The following is a 15885-nucleotide window of genomic DNA, read 5'->3' on the forward strand; positions in this document are numbered from 1 at the left end:
TAATGTAAACTTACCACTAATCAAGTAGGTTGAATTAAGGTGTATATTTGGTCAGTTCATTGTGTTTTGAATATTTCGATTCGAATCGATTCTGTTTGAAATAAATTTGTGCAGAAAAATAAAACTGCAATCACAAACAACTTTAAATAAAAAAAAGTTTATTTATAAATATTGCGGGTTACAACTCTGTTTATACCTTGATTCTTCCCTCCGATTTATTATCCATAGTTTGAGGGCCTTAGCGGCGCATATCTCGAACGTAGAATATCACAAACGTAGAATGATATGCATCTCCTTGATGTATTTGATTATCAAGAAGCATGTAGCAACACTCCGCTTGGATCTTGAATGTTGCTAGAAATTTGAGCAAGACATATTTGACATGTCTTTGATCTCTTAATGAATATTTCAAGAGTTTTATGGGATTTCGGAGATCGTATATTTGATCTATTTATGCATATTTCGAGAGTTTATGAAACTGCTGAGATCGTCTTTGAAGGACATATGTAGCTTTATTTATAGGCATAAATTAGGGGTTGGGTGGATTAGCCACCAAGTACTCCTAATAGACTCCTAATCTTTCAAGAGTCGTCTTGAATTTAGTATTTATCTTGACCTGCTGAAATTTCAGTATCTACAAATGCCCTCTACTTCAACGTTTGTCGAGGTGTAGGCTTGCTGAAACTTGAAGACGAGACTTGAAGTACCCGACCATCACAACAGATAATTTTGAAACTTGTAGTTTGCGATTTGCAGGAGGAAGAGATGAAGGACAGAACATGTCCCACTGGGCGTGCCAATTTGTTTGCAATAAATTTGCAGGAGGAAGAGATGAAGGACAGAACATGTCCCACTGGGCGTGCCAATTTGTTTGCAATAAATTTGTGCAGAAAAATAAAACAACAATCACAAACAACTTTAAAGAAAAAAGGACTTTATTGATAAACATTGGGGGTTACAACTCTGTTTATCTCTTGATTCTTCCTTCCGATTTATTATCCATAACTCGAGGGCCTTAGCGGCGTATTTCTCGAACGTAGAATATCACAAACGTAGAATGATATGCATCTCCTTGATTTCTTTGATGATATCAATAAGCATTTAGCAGCACTCCGCTTGGATCTTGAATGTTGCTAGAAATTTGAGCAAGACATATTTGACACGTCTTTGATCTCTTAATGAATATTCCAAGAGTTTTATGGAATTTCGGAGATCGTATATTTGATCTATTTATGCATATTCTGAGAGTTTATGAAACTGCTGAGTTCGTCCTTGAAGGACATATGTAGCCTTTTTTATAGGCATAAATTAGAGTTTGGGTGGATTATCCACCAAGTAACCCTAATAGACTCCTAATATTTCAAGAGTCGTCTTGAATTTAGGATTTATCTTGATCTGCTGAAATTTCAGTGTCTACAAATGCCTCCTTTTTCAGTGTTTGTCGAGGTGTAGGCTTGCTGAAACTTGAAGACGAGACTTGAACTACACGACCATCACAACAGATAATCTTGAAACTTGTAGTTTTCGTTTTGCAGGAGGAAGAGATGAAGGGAAGAACTTGTCCCACTGGGCGTGCCAATTTATTTGCAATAAATTTGTACAGAAAAATAAAACTGCAATCACAAACAACTTTTAAGAAAAAAGAATTTTAATTGATAAACATTGCGGGCTATAACTCTATTTATCTCTTAGTCTTCCCTCCGATTCATTATCCATAATTCGAGGGCCTTAGCGGCGTATTTCTCGAACGTAGAATATCACAGACGTAGAATGATATGCATCTCCTTGATGTATTTGATGATATCAAGAAGCATGTAGCAGCACTCCGCTTGGATCTTGAATGTTGCTAGAAATTTGAGCAAGACATATTTGACATGTCTTTGATCTCTTAATGAATGTTCCAAGAGTTTTATGGAATTCGGAGATCGTATATTTGATCTATTTATGCATATTTTGAGAGTTTATGAAACTGCTGAGATCGTCTTTGAAGGACATATGTAGCATTATTTATAGGCATAAATTAGGGTTTGGGTGGATTAGCCACCAAGTAACCCTAATAGACTCCTAATATTTCAAGAGTCGTCTTGAATTTAGGATTTATCTTGATCTGCTGAAATTTCAATATCTACAGATTCATTTTAAATTAATTCGATTTGCTTTACAAGATTTTATGGTACATAAATAAACACACGATAACCAAATTGAAAATGTTTTGTCCTTTCGCGGAAAAAATAACGTTAACTAAATATTAAAAAAATGATTAAAGTGATATTCAGATTTTAAAAAAAAAAATTGAGATCTAGAACAAGAAAAGTAAGCAAATATACTTTTATAATCTAAACAACTAATAGAAATGGGATTTGTAGTGAGAGAGAAAATACAAAGACGAAGATAAAAGAAATTAAGAGAAAAAAGAAGAAAACGGGGGAAACACGGAAAAGTAAAATTGGCATTGCATTATTGTGAGTAAAAAGAGGATCGATACTGGACCCTAAGTCTAGCAAGGATCAATTTGACCATGGCACCTATGTCACTCTGTGGCGGCTTGAGGTGCCACTCTTTCTTATATCTTTTTCTACGTGAAATATTAGTGAAATATCAGTGCGTATTCCAAATAAATTTTTTGATGAATATAACCCGAAAAGAATAACATTCACGAAAATAGATTTTCATAAAAGAAAAAAGAAGCTTCTTTGATCAGTAGATACAGAATAATATCAATTCACAGTTAACATCTGAAACAAGTTAAATGAAAGATGAACAATTGAATTCTAAGGCGGTATGCCTTGCACCTGTCCTTTTTCCTTCAACATTTTTGCCCTTACTTTTTTAATATCCTTGACATTCTTTACTACCACAACAAAAAAAAAAAAGATTCTATAATTGTTAAAATATTTTCATAATATAAACCATCTTCTTGAAGGATTGGAAGCTATAAATCTGGGAGACACTCAAGCAAATGGCTTATATGATTATGAGACTCATCGCGATTCAATAATGGAGGATTATTGAAAGAATGAGAAGGTGGATCAATCAATGTGTCAAAATTCTTCCAATCACCATAATATTGGCTATTATTAATCCCATTACTATGCTTCTCTTCTTCGCGATCATCTTCATTGTTGGCTGTGTAATTCTGTTCACCAAGGCTTTTATCTATCGTACACAAACTTGTCGAAATGGTAGGGCTATCAAGTTGTGGAAGTTCAGCTAGTTGATTCTCAAAGTAATTTTGGCTTGAATTGATGATCATATTTTGATGATCATGAGATGGATTGAATGTAAATTGGTGGAAATTTGTTGCATGGCTGAATGCATTATTGAAAGGTTGATGCATTGGACTTGGGATTTCTGATAGTGAAGAAGAAGGTCTATAAGTGGTGTTTGTTCCTCTAATATAATAAGAATTTTGCCATGCTAAATCTAAACATGGTTGCTTGTTTGGAGTTGGCTTCTTGAATGCCCTGCATACCACCCATCCTTCTTCCTGTATAATCAAATTCCAATAGAGTTTAAACTTTTTGTACACTATACGTAAAAATTATCAGGTAACCTAAAACATAAGTACAAATAATTGTTGTAGTAAGTGAAGCTAATAACCTGGAAAATTTAAAAAGTAGCATGCTACATTATGTTAAATTATACTGATAGTACGTATAATGCAAGTTTCCATTTCAATTGTTATTAGCTTGATAAAAGGGAAAAAGAAAAAAATAATCATATATATGTTAGTTTTGTCGATTTTCCTAAGTCCCTTTGGAGCTAGATCTTCTAGGCGATTTACAAACATTGTCTATTACTAATTTACTATGTTAAATAAGGAAGGTTTCCTTAAAAGTCTAAAATCCAAGTTTTTGTATGGCTTCACATGAGTTATAAACAGTGAGGCGTGGGACAAGTTCATGAACTAAGTGAAGTTATCTACTTGTTTCCCACCAGGATTGACTTTAATTTCTTTTTATTTAATTTTATCACGAAAAGTATGGTCAGTTACATGATTGCATCATTTCGTTCATTTCTCTCAGGAGAACTTTAGAAGAAATAGCCCACATAAGTCATAAAGAAAATGTGGACAGGTTTATTTTCTCAATATTCATTTTCGAAAATCTTATTATGTATATGTTGTCCATACTCAACACGATAATAAATACGTAGAACTGGTGGTATAAAAATATATTTATACAATCAGAATAACGAACCATAAATAAATTTTTATGATAGTGTAAAAAAGTAAGTAGATGAAGATCTTTTCACTCACTTGAGGAGGAGCATGTTCAGAGGATTGGAGCCTGTATTCATGCATAATCCAATCACTTTTCCTTCCATTTGGAGCCCTTCCTTTATAGAAAACTAACGTTTTCCTCATCCCTATTATCTTCTCCTTTGATAATACAGCTTTATCTCTTCCTGTTGCCTTCCAAAATCCTGCTGCTGTGGCTCTATTTGTCCTCGTTCCCGTCGGATATTTCCTGTCCTTGTGACTGAAAAAATACCACTCATTTTGTTCTTCATATCCCAATTTACACCTACCTGTAATACGTGAGATAATTTTAAACGAAGAAAAATTTTTGATTAAAAGTTCATGACAATATGAAACATTCAAGATTTAAGCTATATATCCTTCCCCTGGCTCCTTGGAGCTTTGGAGCAACAGTAAAGTTGTTGTTTCTGTGTGACCTATAGGCAGTAGCGTATGCAGGAATTTTTATAAGCGGTGTCACAATTTAAAAAAATGAACAAATGAGTAAATTAGTATAATGATAAGCGGTGTCATTTTCTATATTTATCTCCAATACTTTTATTTTCTTAAACCTATCTACTAAAAAATTTCGGAGAAGCGATGTCCCGTGATACTGCATAGGTCAAGGTATATATGCATCTGCCTATAGGCCACAGGTTCGAGCTGTGGAAGTAATCACTAATGCTTGCATTATGGTAGCTAGGTTGTCTACATCACACGCCTTGGGGTGTGGCCCTTCCATGATAGAGCCAAGAATTAAAGTCATGGGTTCGAAATTCTAGTTTCTTTAAGTTATTGAGTTCTAAACTAAGAATTTGTACATATTCAATGGATCTCTTAAGACAAATATATGGTTTGGAGTAAAGTACTGGGTTCGGAACCGGCCGAACCCATAACATATACGCTAGCTCCGCCCCTATTCCATGAGCCCTGCGTGAATGCGGGATATTTTGTGCACCGCGCTGCCCTCTATCCTTCTCGTCAAAGTGGTAAAGGAATTTCCACTCTTATATCTTTTTTATTGTTTTTGTTTTTGAAGAAATTAAAAGAAAATGAACCAAAAAAGGCAAAGAATTAATGAATGTACCTTCGATATCCCATGGTTCAATTCTGTAGAGATCAATATCAGTGATGACATCAAGGTCAATCTTGAGAGAGTTAATCTTCCTCTTGAGATAATATCCAACAAGTTCTTCCTCTGTTGGATGAAATCTAAATCCTGGTGGTACACATGAGTCCATCTCCATTCTCTATCGATCTTCAAGTTAATTTATTCTAGCAAAGATCAATAAACATTAATCAGAAAGCAACTTTTATAAGAAATACAGACTATCATCTCAATAGTGTGAAGTTGAATATAACACATAAGAGTCAATGTTACACTTCATTGTATTGTAGATTTCTCATCATTCCATTTATTCACATCCATTCGTGAGCATAAGCAATGATCAATAGGCATATGCTTGTGGTTTTTACTTTTTACTTGAGATGGAGGGGATAATTAATGGGTGGGGTTGAGTTTAACTTGATCTATGCATTGACAGATAAAAATAAATTTGCAGTATTAAGTCGTAAATATAATTAGAGGTAATTGTTTATAATACATTATTGAAATTAATGACCTAAAATATTAAAGCAGGAACCTGCTACAACAGGTTAAAATGCATTGCTAGTAAAAAAATTAATTACATTATCTGTGTATATACTAGCTAAAAAAAGAGCTAGTTACATGTTTTTTTGGTTGTATTTTTCATCATTACTTAGTTTTTTGGTGGGTAGTTTACATAGTGCAGACCACTAGTGGGATCTAAGAAAAACAAGTATAAACATGAAAATCCACAAGAAATGATTAATAAGCCAATGGCCTATGTTGCATGTAATTGTAGTTATCATTTAGACAAGAGAAAATAGCAGCCGAAAACGTTGACTTCTTTTAGTGTTGTTTTTAAAACAAAATGAAAAAGATGTTCTATATTCCAAGATAAATGTGGATATAATTTTATTTCTTTGAGTAGAATCCCTTTAGAAAAAACCCTTTTCGCACCCACCATTTGCGTCCAATTTCAATACCAATTTCATTTCATAACCTAGGAGTTATAATATTCAACAAAGATCCCAACTAGGGTTGTGATAGAATGGTCAGTACTTCTTCATCCTTGACCAAAGGTTTCGGGTTTGAGCCCTGGATATGGAATCGCCTTTATTAGGAAGCACTTTACCCCCAATGTGAGACTTTAATTTCCGGCGCGAATCCAAATTTAATCGGGCCCCAATGCAGATATTGGACGCCCGTGATAAAACCAAAAAAAATCAAGAAAGATCAATCAATTGCCTTTTCTCGTAGAGAAAGAAAAGCAAAGTAAGAATCTTGAATTAATACTTTGCATGACTTACTATTGGAGGAATTTACAATAACTTTCATCTTATATCATTAGTAACACATGTAATATATATATCCATGTAAATGAGTTCATGCAAATCAACAAAAGAACTAGAGAGAAAGAGAGAGAAGGAAATTAAATAAGGAACAAGAGTGAAATTCCACATTTGCAATACTAACCAGAAAATATAAACCCTTTAGCAGATAGCGAACAGAGAAATAGACAAAAGAATGAGGAAATATATGGGGAGAAATGAAACCCTTGAAAGAATAAGTGTAATGAAGTACTTGGGAGAAGAGGAGATCAATACTTAAGAATAGGAGAAAAGAGAGGGGCAAGAATAAATGGATAAATCAGGTGTTGGTTGAAATGTTGTTGTTGAGAAAGATATACAAATATATAGACAGAGACTTTAGCTAACTTTGCTAAGCCTAGTTAGCTAACTAGTTGTGTGTGTGATAAGCAGGTAGATACAAAAAGGAATGAAATTTATGATTTTGATAGAATGTTTTCCTGATTTGGTCATAAAAGGAAAATACTTACTTCCTCTGTTTTATTTTTTATGGGGGCATTTAATTAAGCATAAAATCGAAAAAAAAACTATATTTTATTACATATAATAATTATCCTTAAAGCATGGGATTTTAAAGATGCCATAACATTATAAAAGCATCTTATTAAAGATAAAATAAAATTTTACAATTAAAAATTTTCAATAATAGGAAGCCATTTTAGAGTTATTAAGTCTATGCACTGATTACATCACTATACAAAAAATGAAATTAGCTACGAATGTCGTCGCTAATCTGTCGCTAAAACGCTCGTAGCTATCAGAATTTCTTGATAATCTGTTGCTAATCTGTCGCTAAATGAGATTAGCGACGAATTTTTCTGTTTAGCTACAGAATTTGACCGTCGCTAAAATCTGATTTTTTTTAGTAGTGTATAAATAATAGCTATGCAATCATGTTATCTTATAAGATAATTACATATAAAATTAAATTGATAACCTACTAAAAATAACAACTATTACATAAGTTTAACAATATTGAATATGTAAAAAAGTTACACTATTAACATAGCATATAACTTAAATTCATAATATATAGGACAAGCTAGATAACAAATTAAAATTTAATCTAAGAGAAGAATTTGTTAGGACTTAGGATGGTGTTAGGGGGGTGGGGGTGGGGGTGGGGGTTATTGTTTGATGATGATTACGCGTGGGGTTGGCAGATAGAAGAAAGGTTTATTTGGACGGCGTGACAACAAATTTTTCACGCCACCGTTATATTATGCTCTAAGATTTTCCACTATAAATCCGTTTTCCTTTATATTTTTTTTGTAACAAATCTTTGTCTTGTCTATTCGTAGTTCATTTCTTTAACGAGGTTTTACTTTAACACCCATATATTTTTATTTGCTTGTTTTAATTAACAAAGATAACAATAACATTGACAATTTCACCATAAATAATAGGAAGAAGGAAAATTTTAGCATGAAGTTAGAAATTGGTAGCGAAATTGTATGTAGCCAAAAAAGGGAAAAAAAAAAAGAAAAAAAAAAGAAGAACAAACAACAAAGGTGTGATAAGAGTGTTAGGATTCGTTAATCATTAATTAGAGGTTTCGAGTTAAATTTTAAAAATGAAGCTTTTTTCTTGTAAGGAGGTTTTATCCCTTAATGAGTTTACTAAGTGGTCGTTTGGTCATAAGTTTTGGAAGCTTTCTCAAAAAGAAATTTCAAATATATGTTTGTTTATAGAATTAATCTAGTTTTGAGAGATTTTGAAAACCAAAACTTCAAATTCCAAATCTAGCTTAAGATCTTTTCTTTGGCCAAATCAAGACCATTTGGAATTTTTTAGCCGGAAAAAATGACTTTTTAACATGTCAAAACTTTCCCCCAAATTCATGTCAGATCATATTTTCAATTTCCCATCAAACTTCACCGTTTTAACTTTTCAAAATATATTTAGGAATCTGTGTCTAAACGGTCCTACACATGAATTAGATCTGCTCAATGTGAGTTTTGAATAGCAGATTATTAAACCTGAAATTAAAAACAAAAAACAAAAAGGAACAGCAAATCTGTTTCGATTTTCGTGTTTAATTTCTCTTTCCATAGTCCAGCTTTTCTTTGTCTGTTTGGTGCGCCGCCCTTACAGTTACACAATTGGCAACAACAGAACATCAACACCTGGAAGCCACGTGGATATCCATTTTTTTCAATGCTATCATTTGTGGAGTAAGCCATAAAATTTGTAATTAACGGTTAGAGCTAGTTTATGAAGAAAAAAACATGGTTAGAGCAAGTTAAGCTTAATTGGCCTCATTTTCCATGCATGTTATCTAAATTGAAAGATCAATAAGGATGGATGTTTAAGTGAAAATAGTTACAACAACCATAACATACCTAGTTTATTCCTACAAATAGGATCTAGAGGTAGTGTGTACACAGATTTTATCATTACCTTGTGTAGGTAGCGAGGTTATTTCCGACAGACTCTTAGCTCATTCAAACATAATCACAACAGTAAAGAAAATGAAATATAATAGTGAAACTCACGAAAAAGTAAGTGAAAATAGTTAGTGCACGTAAAATTATATGACACATTTTGCTTGCTTGGACATTTCTTTCAACGAACAAAAACGAATAGTTCACTCCACAAAATAAATTTTAACTTTTCATCCAGCCAAAAAGGACATGTGTGAAAAAACCCAGAAACAGAGTCACTTTTTTTTTACTTACTTTATGGATCAACAATGAACTTAATTATGGTTCACACATATTTCTCAATTAAAAAAGTGAGTTTTCTAAATCCTATTTTCCCGGGTACCCTTTAGTTTATAGGCCTTGAGTACAGTAAAAGAGAAGATCTCAAAAACTGGCAGTTTTAAAGAATAATAAAATAATATCAGGTGAAATTTAGGCCACGCAAATAGAAAATTCAAGAAAGATTAATTAGAAAAAATTGTAAGCCAAGCATGGGAATAAATACCAAATCTAAGGGTCATATTTTCTAGATGCCCCTTTGCTTTCTGTTCAAGGTTTCTAGTGCGGGGTGTATGCTTAGGTCTTTAAAATCATTAATCTATAATTAATTCTAATAAAAGAAAAGTTCGGAATTTTTAGTGGATAATTTAATTTAACTACCTTGTTGAAAATGAAGGTTCCATAGCAGAACCGAAAGAGACAAAAGGAATGGACCCAAGTCTCCTACCAATGGATGTTAAGTACTATCAAACACAATCTAAGATTATTATCATTGCAATCCTATATGATCTAACCGACCTCTACTCTTCTTTTTTCTTTTAGGCATTTTCTTACCAACAAACCACAAATTAACTATTCCATCCTTAATAGGACCTTTCTCAATTTTCCTCTTACCTAGATTTTGATTAATAAAAGTATGGTGGATTGTTATTAATCATGTCACCTTGTAAAGGACACATAATTAAAAATAGTGACAAAAATATACAAGTCACCATCGTGGGAATTAAGCAAATCTACTAAAAACAACTCACACAAATTAAAATAACGTGGAAATTTTCCTTTCCTTTTCGTTAAAATATATATATATATATATATATATATATATATATATATATATATATATATATATATATATATATTAGCTTAATTTTTTGTTTTATATACTACAATTTGTGTAAATTATGGGTCGAACATATTTATGACATTCGAAGTCATAATGAATATTGACAATATATGCGATGATGAAACATTTCAAGAATAAGCCAACTAAGTGGACAGTGCATATATATATATACATACATATATATATATATATATATATATATTATATATATATGAATTTTTTTAGAATATTAGCTTAATTTTTTGTTTTATATACTACAATTTGAGTAAATTATGGGTCGAACATATTTATGACCTTCGAAGTCATTGTGAATATTGCCAATATATGTGATAATGAAACATTTCAAGAATAAGGCAATTAAGTGGACAGTGCATGGATTTCAAAAATGACAGCCGAGACGTAGTAATGGAGTGGAAAAGCTTCTAGAGTAAAGAGAGAAGGGTAAAAATAAAATTATTAGGAGCATGATTAGAAAATCAGAAACTAATAATATGCTTTTGCCTACCATAAATAGACCAAAATTTAAATGGGAAATAGACAGACTGGCCAAATAAAGATGTCCCACGTAATTATGTTTAATTTTCCTGAAATCCATGGTATGTTCAAACCTTAAAACGCAAATATCTCCAACTATTGCCCCACTAAATATGATACTGTAATTACTAATTTTTTTTCAGCATTATTCTACATTAAAATATGCTTCTTTGACCCTTTACTAGTTTGAGAGGTTCATATGAAACAAAGAGTGACTTATTTTGAGTCAAGAAGATGCTTCTCTTAACACCTTGCGAAGATTAGGTATAAACTAATCTTGGTTAAGATTTACAATTAATACCAAATATTAACTTTCTTATGGAATTAAGAAAGCATGAAATATGAACAGTTGAAAAGGTTTTCCCCCGAGGTTTACATCATAGAATCATACTTGATCAAGATAATATATGATAATTTACGGGGAAATTTAATTTTGTAGTCTATTATAAATGTTATTTTAGTTTATGATTTTTTTTCGCAGGAGATCCGTAAAAATAAGACAAAAAATAACTGAAAACGAACATATGAAATTTTTGTCGGATCATTATGTTCTATTCAAATGTAAGTTAATACAGAAGATTACTTCCTCTAGAATTATGGAATTAGGTGATGAAGTAATTAAATTAGTGGTCGTAGAACCATTTGATTTTTCTTTAAAGTTGTAATCCTAAAATAGGGCAACAAAAGCTTCAAATGCTAGAACACAAGAAGATGTGTGTTTTGTTTCATAAATGTCAAAAGAAGGAACAATCACTTATGTGACTATGACTTATCAAAGGCATGAGAACCTTATAGCTCCTATTTAGTTGAAGTGTATTGATGTGAACGCTTCTCCAGCCGCCAATTCCCAAAAATAAAATGATAACCGTAATCAATTACAGATATAATTATACTCAGTTAATAATGACATGATTTTCGCGACATGTTTTGTGGGGCATTCTTGAGCTCTAATTGTTTATGGCTAGATAAGAATTGAGGATGCTGGAAAGTATATTATGTTACACCAAACATGGTAATTTAATATAAGAATTAGTTATTACAAACTAAACTGAGAATGTACACTTTCTATGTCCTATAATGACATCATTTTATAGCCACATAAATATTATAGCATAAAGACTAAAATTTGAAAGTTTTTTTCGTTTCTAAGAGCATGTTTGGACATAAATTTCATATTCAATCGAATTCGTTTACATAAAATGTATCGAACAGATAACAATAATTAAATGATAAAAATATATATGCAAGACAAATATTATGTGTCTATTCGTTAATTTGGTGCAAAAACCGTGTAAATTTTTTCCGATTCTAAGAGCATGTTTGGACATAAGAATTTTTTTCCTTTTTTCCAAAAAATTCACTTTTTCCGAAATCAGCATTTGTTTATAAAATGTCCCATTTTCACTTGAAGACGCATTTTGGAAATTTTCGAAAATTTGAAAAACTCCAAAAACCTGCAGTTTTTCAAAATTTTCACTCAAATCACTCACAAAATTTCAAAAACAACCCAAAATTGTATTCATGTTCAAACACAACTCCAAATTTCAAATACCATTTTTCAGTTGAAAAAATTTTTCAACCTTTTTTGGAATTTTACAATTCTTATGTCCAAATGCCCACTAAAGTAATCCTAGTACCACCAATGTTATAAAGCCTTTCTCTTATTTTAGGTTGTCTTGGGGGTGGGGGTAGGGGTGGGGTGGGGGTGGGGTAGGGGCAAGAGGAGATGGGATTGCTTTGGCCAATGACAAGCAGCAGTAGTGTAAACTAAGCAAGTGGACGGTTTGTGGGCCTGTGGAAGTTTTGCTGCACTAACCTGCCCCTACCCTAAATTTTCAACCCTTTTCATCATATGATGATCGCATGTCAAATTACAAATCCCATTATCTCAAACATTAAATACATCAAGAAAGCCACTCTCCACTCCCCAGAGGAAATGAAATTTTCATGACAGAAACATGAAAGGGTATACGGTAGATTAATAAAACTACCTTATTTCATGAGAAGTTTAATGATAAGTAACTTTTTACGACTTTTAAAAGTAGATATTCTTTTACTCTCAATTTATAAAACTTAACTAGAGTTGGAGTAAGACATGTATATTGTAATTGGAGTGGTGTCGGGGGCACGCCGCAGGGGCGGTACGGTGTTAGTGTTTGGTTTACGGCCAAATCTAATAGTTTTGATCCAAAATCTATATTTGTCTTAAGAAATTTATTAAATATACACAAATTACTCCCTCCATTCACTTTTACTTATCCAATATTCTAAAAATGACAATTTCTTTTTCCTATTATACCTACAATATTAATTACTCATTTCAAAACCATTAAAAATATGCATCAATTAATAAGGATATCATGATAAATTATGCACTTCATTTATTATTTCTTAAAGGGTGTGCAAAGTCCACAATGGACAAGCAAAAGTGGACGAAAGGAGTAGCAATTTAAAACACAGTAATTTAAAATGATTTGAAGGCATAAACTTTAAATCTGGCTCCGCCTCGTAGGGTAGGGCTGTATTGGCAACTAAACTTGAAAAGGACTTAACAAGGTCCTAGAGAAGGATCTAAAGGGGGGACAACTGAAAAGGATAGAGGATTATTTTAAGTAGGGATGAAAATGACAAGTCTCCACACACAACCCATGTTCTTCTCTTTCTATTTTCATCAGATATATCATACTATATATAGTTTGATGATTACTTTCCAAGTCTTGTTCCATTTTGTCTCTTTCTTGTTCTTCTGTTTTTTTTTTCTTTTTTTGTTTTTGTTTACCATTTACTTAGGACAGTTGTGATCTTCTGAGGCTGTAATGTTTGGACCAGCAATAAAATACTAATGCCATGCTATTTCTGTTCCTTTCCCTTTTTTTATTGGTACTGTTTGCACTTTTCCAGTAGTATACTTGGTACTTTTTTATTCTTATATATTTTTCCCTCTTTTTGTAATTATGCTGTTAGCTGTTGCTTGCGTTGAAAGCTAGAAGAAGGCAGGATATGATCATCTGAGCAGAAAAGTAGTATTTGTTTTTCTCCTATCATTGATTGAATTAATTCTGTTATCAAATTGTTTTTAGTTTGTTCTTCTCTATATAGTGTAAATATTACTTGGCTTGGAGAGTTCTGGAGCAACGGTAAAATTATCTCTGTGTGACTTATAGGTCACGGGTTTGAGCGGTAGAAGCAGCCGGTAATACTTGCATTAATATAAGTTATCTACATCACACCCATTGGAGTGCGGCCCTTCCTCGGATCCTGCGTAAATACAGAATATTTTGTCCACCGAGCTGACAATTTTTGAATACTGATTAGGGCATTAGGCTAGCATTAAGCTACAGATATTTTCTAGAGTTTGAATAACTTACCATGATATTCCATAATGACTGGTTAAGGAAAAACGGAAAGGTTAGGGGTAGAGGAAGACAAACATGATTTTCCACAATATGGAGGTAGCCTAGGTATGATAGCATGCAGTAGTAAAATTTCTGGAATTTGTGTCTGCATGGGCTAATTAATTATTTCTTGAATATTACTTTCACTCCAAAAATCTATATTACAATGATCATGATCATAATAAGAATCATAAGAATTTGACTATTTAATCTTTTTGTTCTTCCACGCAAGAGTCTTCAGTGTAAATGCACGGGCAGAACTAGGTGGGTTCGTCGAAAATTCTAACGTTTATATAATTCAGGTCAACTTTTTATTCCATGTATATATAGTATTAGATTGTTGAATCTCCTTAGCTTCTTCGCGTGTTTACGTTTTTTATTTTTTGAATGCCCAACAACAACTACCCAGTATAGTCCCACAAGGTGGGGTCTGGGGAGGGTAATAAGTACACAGGCCTTACCCCTATCCGAAAGGGCAGAGAGGCTGTTTCCAATCGACCCTCGGCTCAGGAAAAGGAAAAGGAAAACAAAAAAAAAAAAAAAACAAAAAGCAAAAGAGCATTAGTAACTCCAGCAGAGATCACATAAATAATTATCTAAACATAAACCATAAATAAAATGACATGTAAATATATCGACCAGTAACTACCATAAGGGGGCACAATACAATACACAGATCATCTATGGAGAGCCCTACCAACCCCCCCCCCCCCCCAGCCCCAGGACAGAAGTACGAAAAATTCTAGAAGCCCCTATCCTGCAACCCTGATACTAGACCTCCAGACTTTCCTATCAAGGGCCATGTCCTCGGAAATCCGCATTCTAGCCATGTCCTGCCTAATCACCTCTCCCCAATACCTCTTGGGCCTCCCTCTGCCTCGACTCGGCCAACCACCGCCAGCCGCTCACAACTCCTCACCGGGGCATCGGGGCTTATCCTCCGCACATGCCCGAACCACCTGAGCCTCGCTTCCCGCATCTTCTCATCTACCGGGGCCACCCCCACCTTCTCCCGAATAACTTCATTCCTAATCTTATCTAACCTGGTGAGCCCGCACATCCACCTGAGCATCCTCATCTCCGCAACCTTCATTCTCTGGACATGGGAGTTCTTCACCGGCCAACACTCAGCCCCATACAACATGGCAGGTCTAACCACAGCTCTATAAAACTTCCCCTTGAGTTTCTGTGGCACTTTCTTGTCACACAAGACTCCTGATGCAAGCCTCCATTTCGACCACCCCGCCCGTATACGGTGAGTGACATCCCCGTCGATCTCTCAGTCCCCCTGAATCACCGACCCAAGATATTTGAAACTGTCCCTCTTGGCGATGACTTGAGATCCAAGCTTGACGCCCCTGCCTACTTCGCTCGGCTCGGCGCTAAACTTGCACTCCACGTACTCTGTCCTTGCCCTGCTTAGTTTGAAACCCTTGGACTCGAGAGTCTGTCTCCAGACCTCCAACCTCTCGTTAACACCGACCCTCGTCTCGTCTATCAGGACTATGTCATCAGCAAATAGCATACACCATGGCACATCCCTTGAATATGGCGTGTTATAGCATCCATCACCAAAGCAAATAAGAGAGGGCTAAGTGCAGATCCTTGATGAAGCCCCATTACCACCGGGAAATGGTCTGAGTCGCCACCCACCGTCCTAACCCTAGTCTTAGCTCCATCGTACATGTCCTTGATCACTCTGATGTAGGCTTCCGG

General features: G+C 33.9%; 1 protein-coding gene across 1 annotated transcript; it reads right to left on the reverse strand.

Annotated features, from left to right (window-relative positions):
- LOC109233882 (NAC domain-containing protein 30-like) lies at positions 2659-6972 on the reverse strand. The gene is made up of 4 exons (XM_019399735.1): positions 6801-6972; positions 5328-5515; positions 4259-4530; positions 2659-3487 (listed from the first exon to the last, which is right to left on the reverse strand). The coding sequence occupies exons 2-4, from the start codon at positions 5485-5487 to the stop codon at positions 2933-2935; spliced, it is 987 nt and encodes a 328-aa protein (XP_019255280.1). The 5' UTR covers positions 5488-5515; positions 6801-6972; the 3' UTR covers positions 2659-2932.

The sequence above is a fragment of the Nicotiana attenuata genome, chromosome 10, assembly GCF_001879085.1.
Source record: "Nicotiana attenuata strain UT chromosome 10, NIATTr2, whole genome shotgun sequence".
Taxonomy (NCBI): Eukaryota; Viridiplantae; Streptophyta; class Magnoliopsida; order Solanales; family Solanaceae; genus Nicotiana; species Nicotiana attenuata.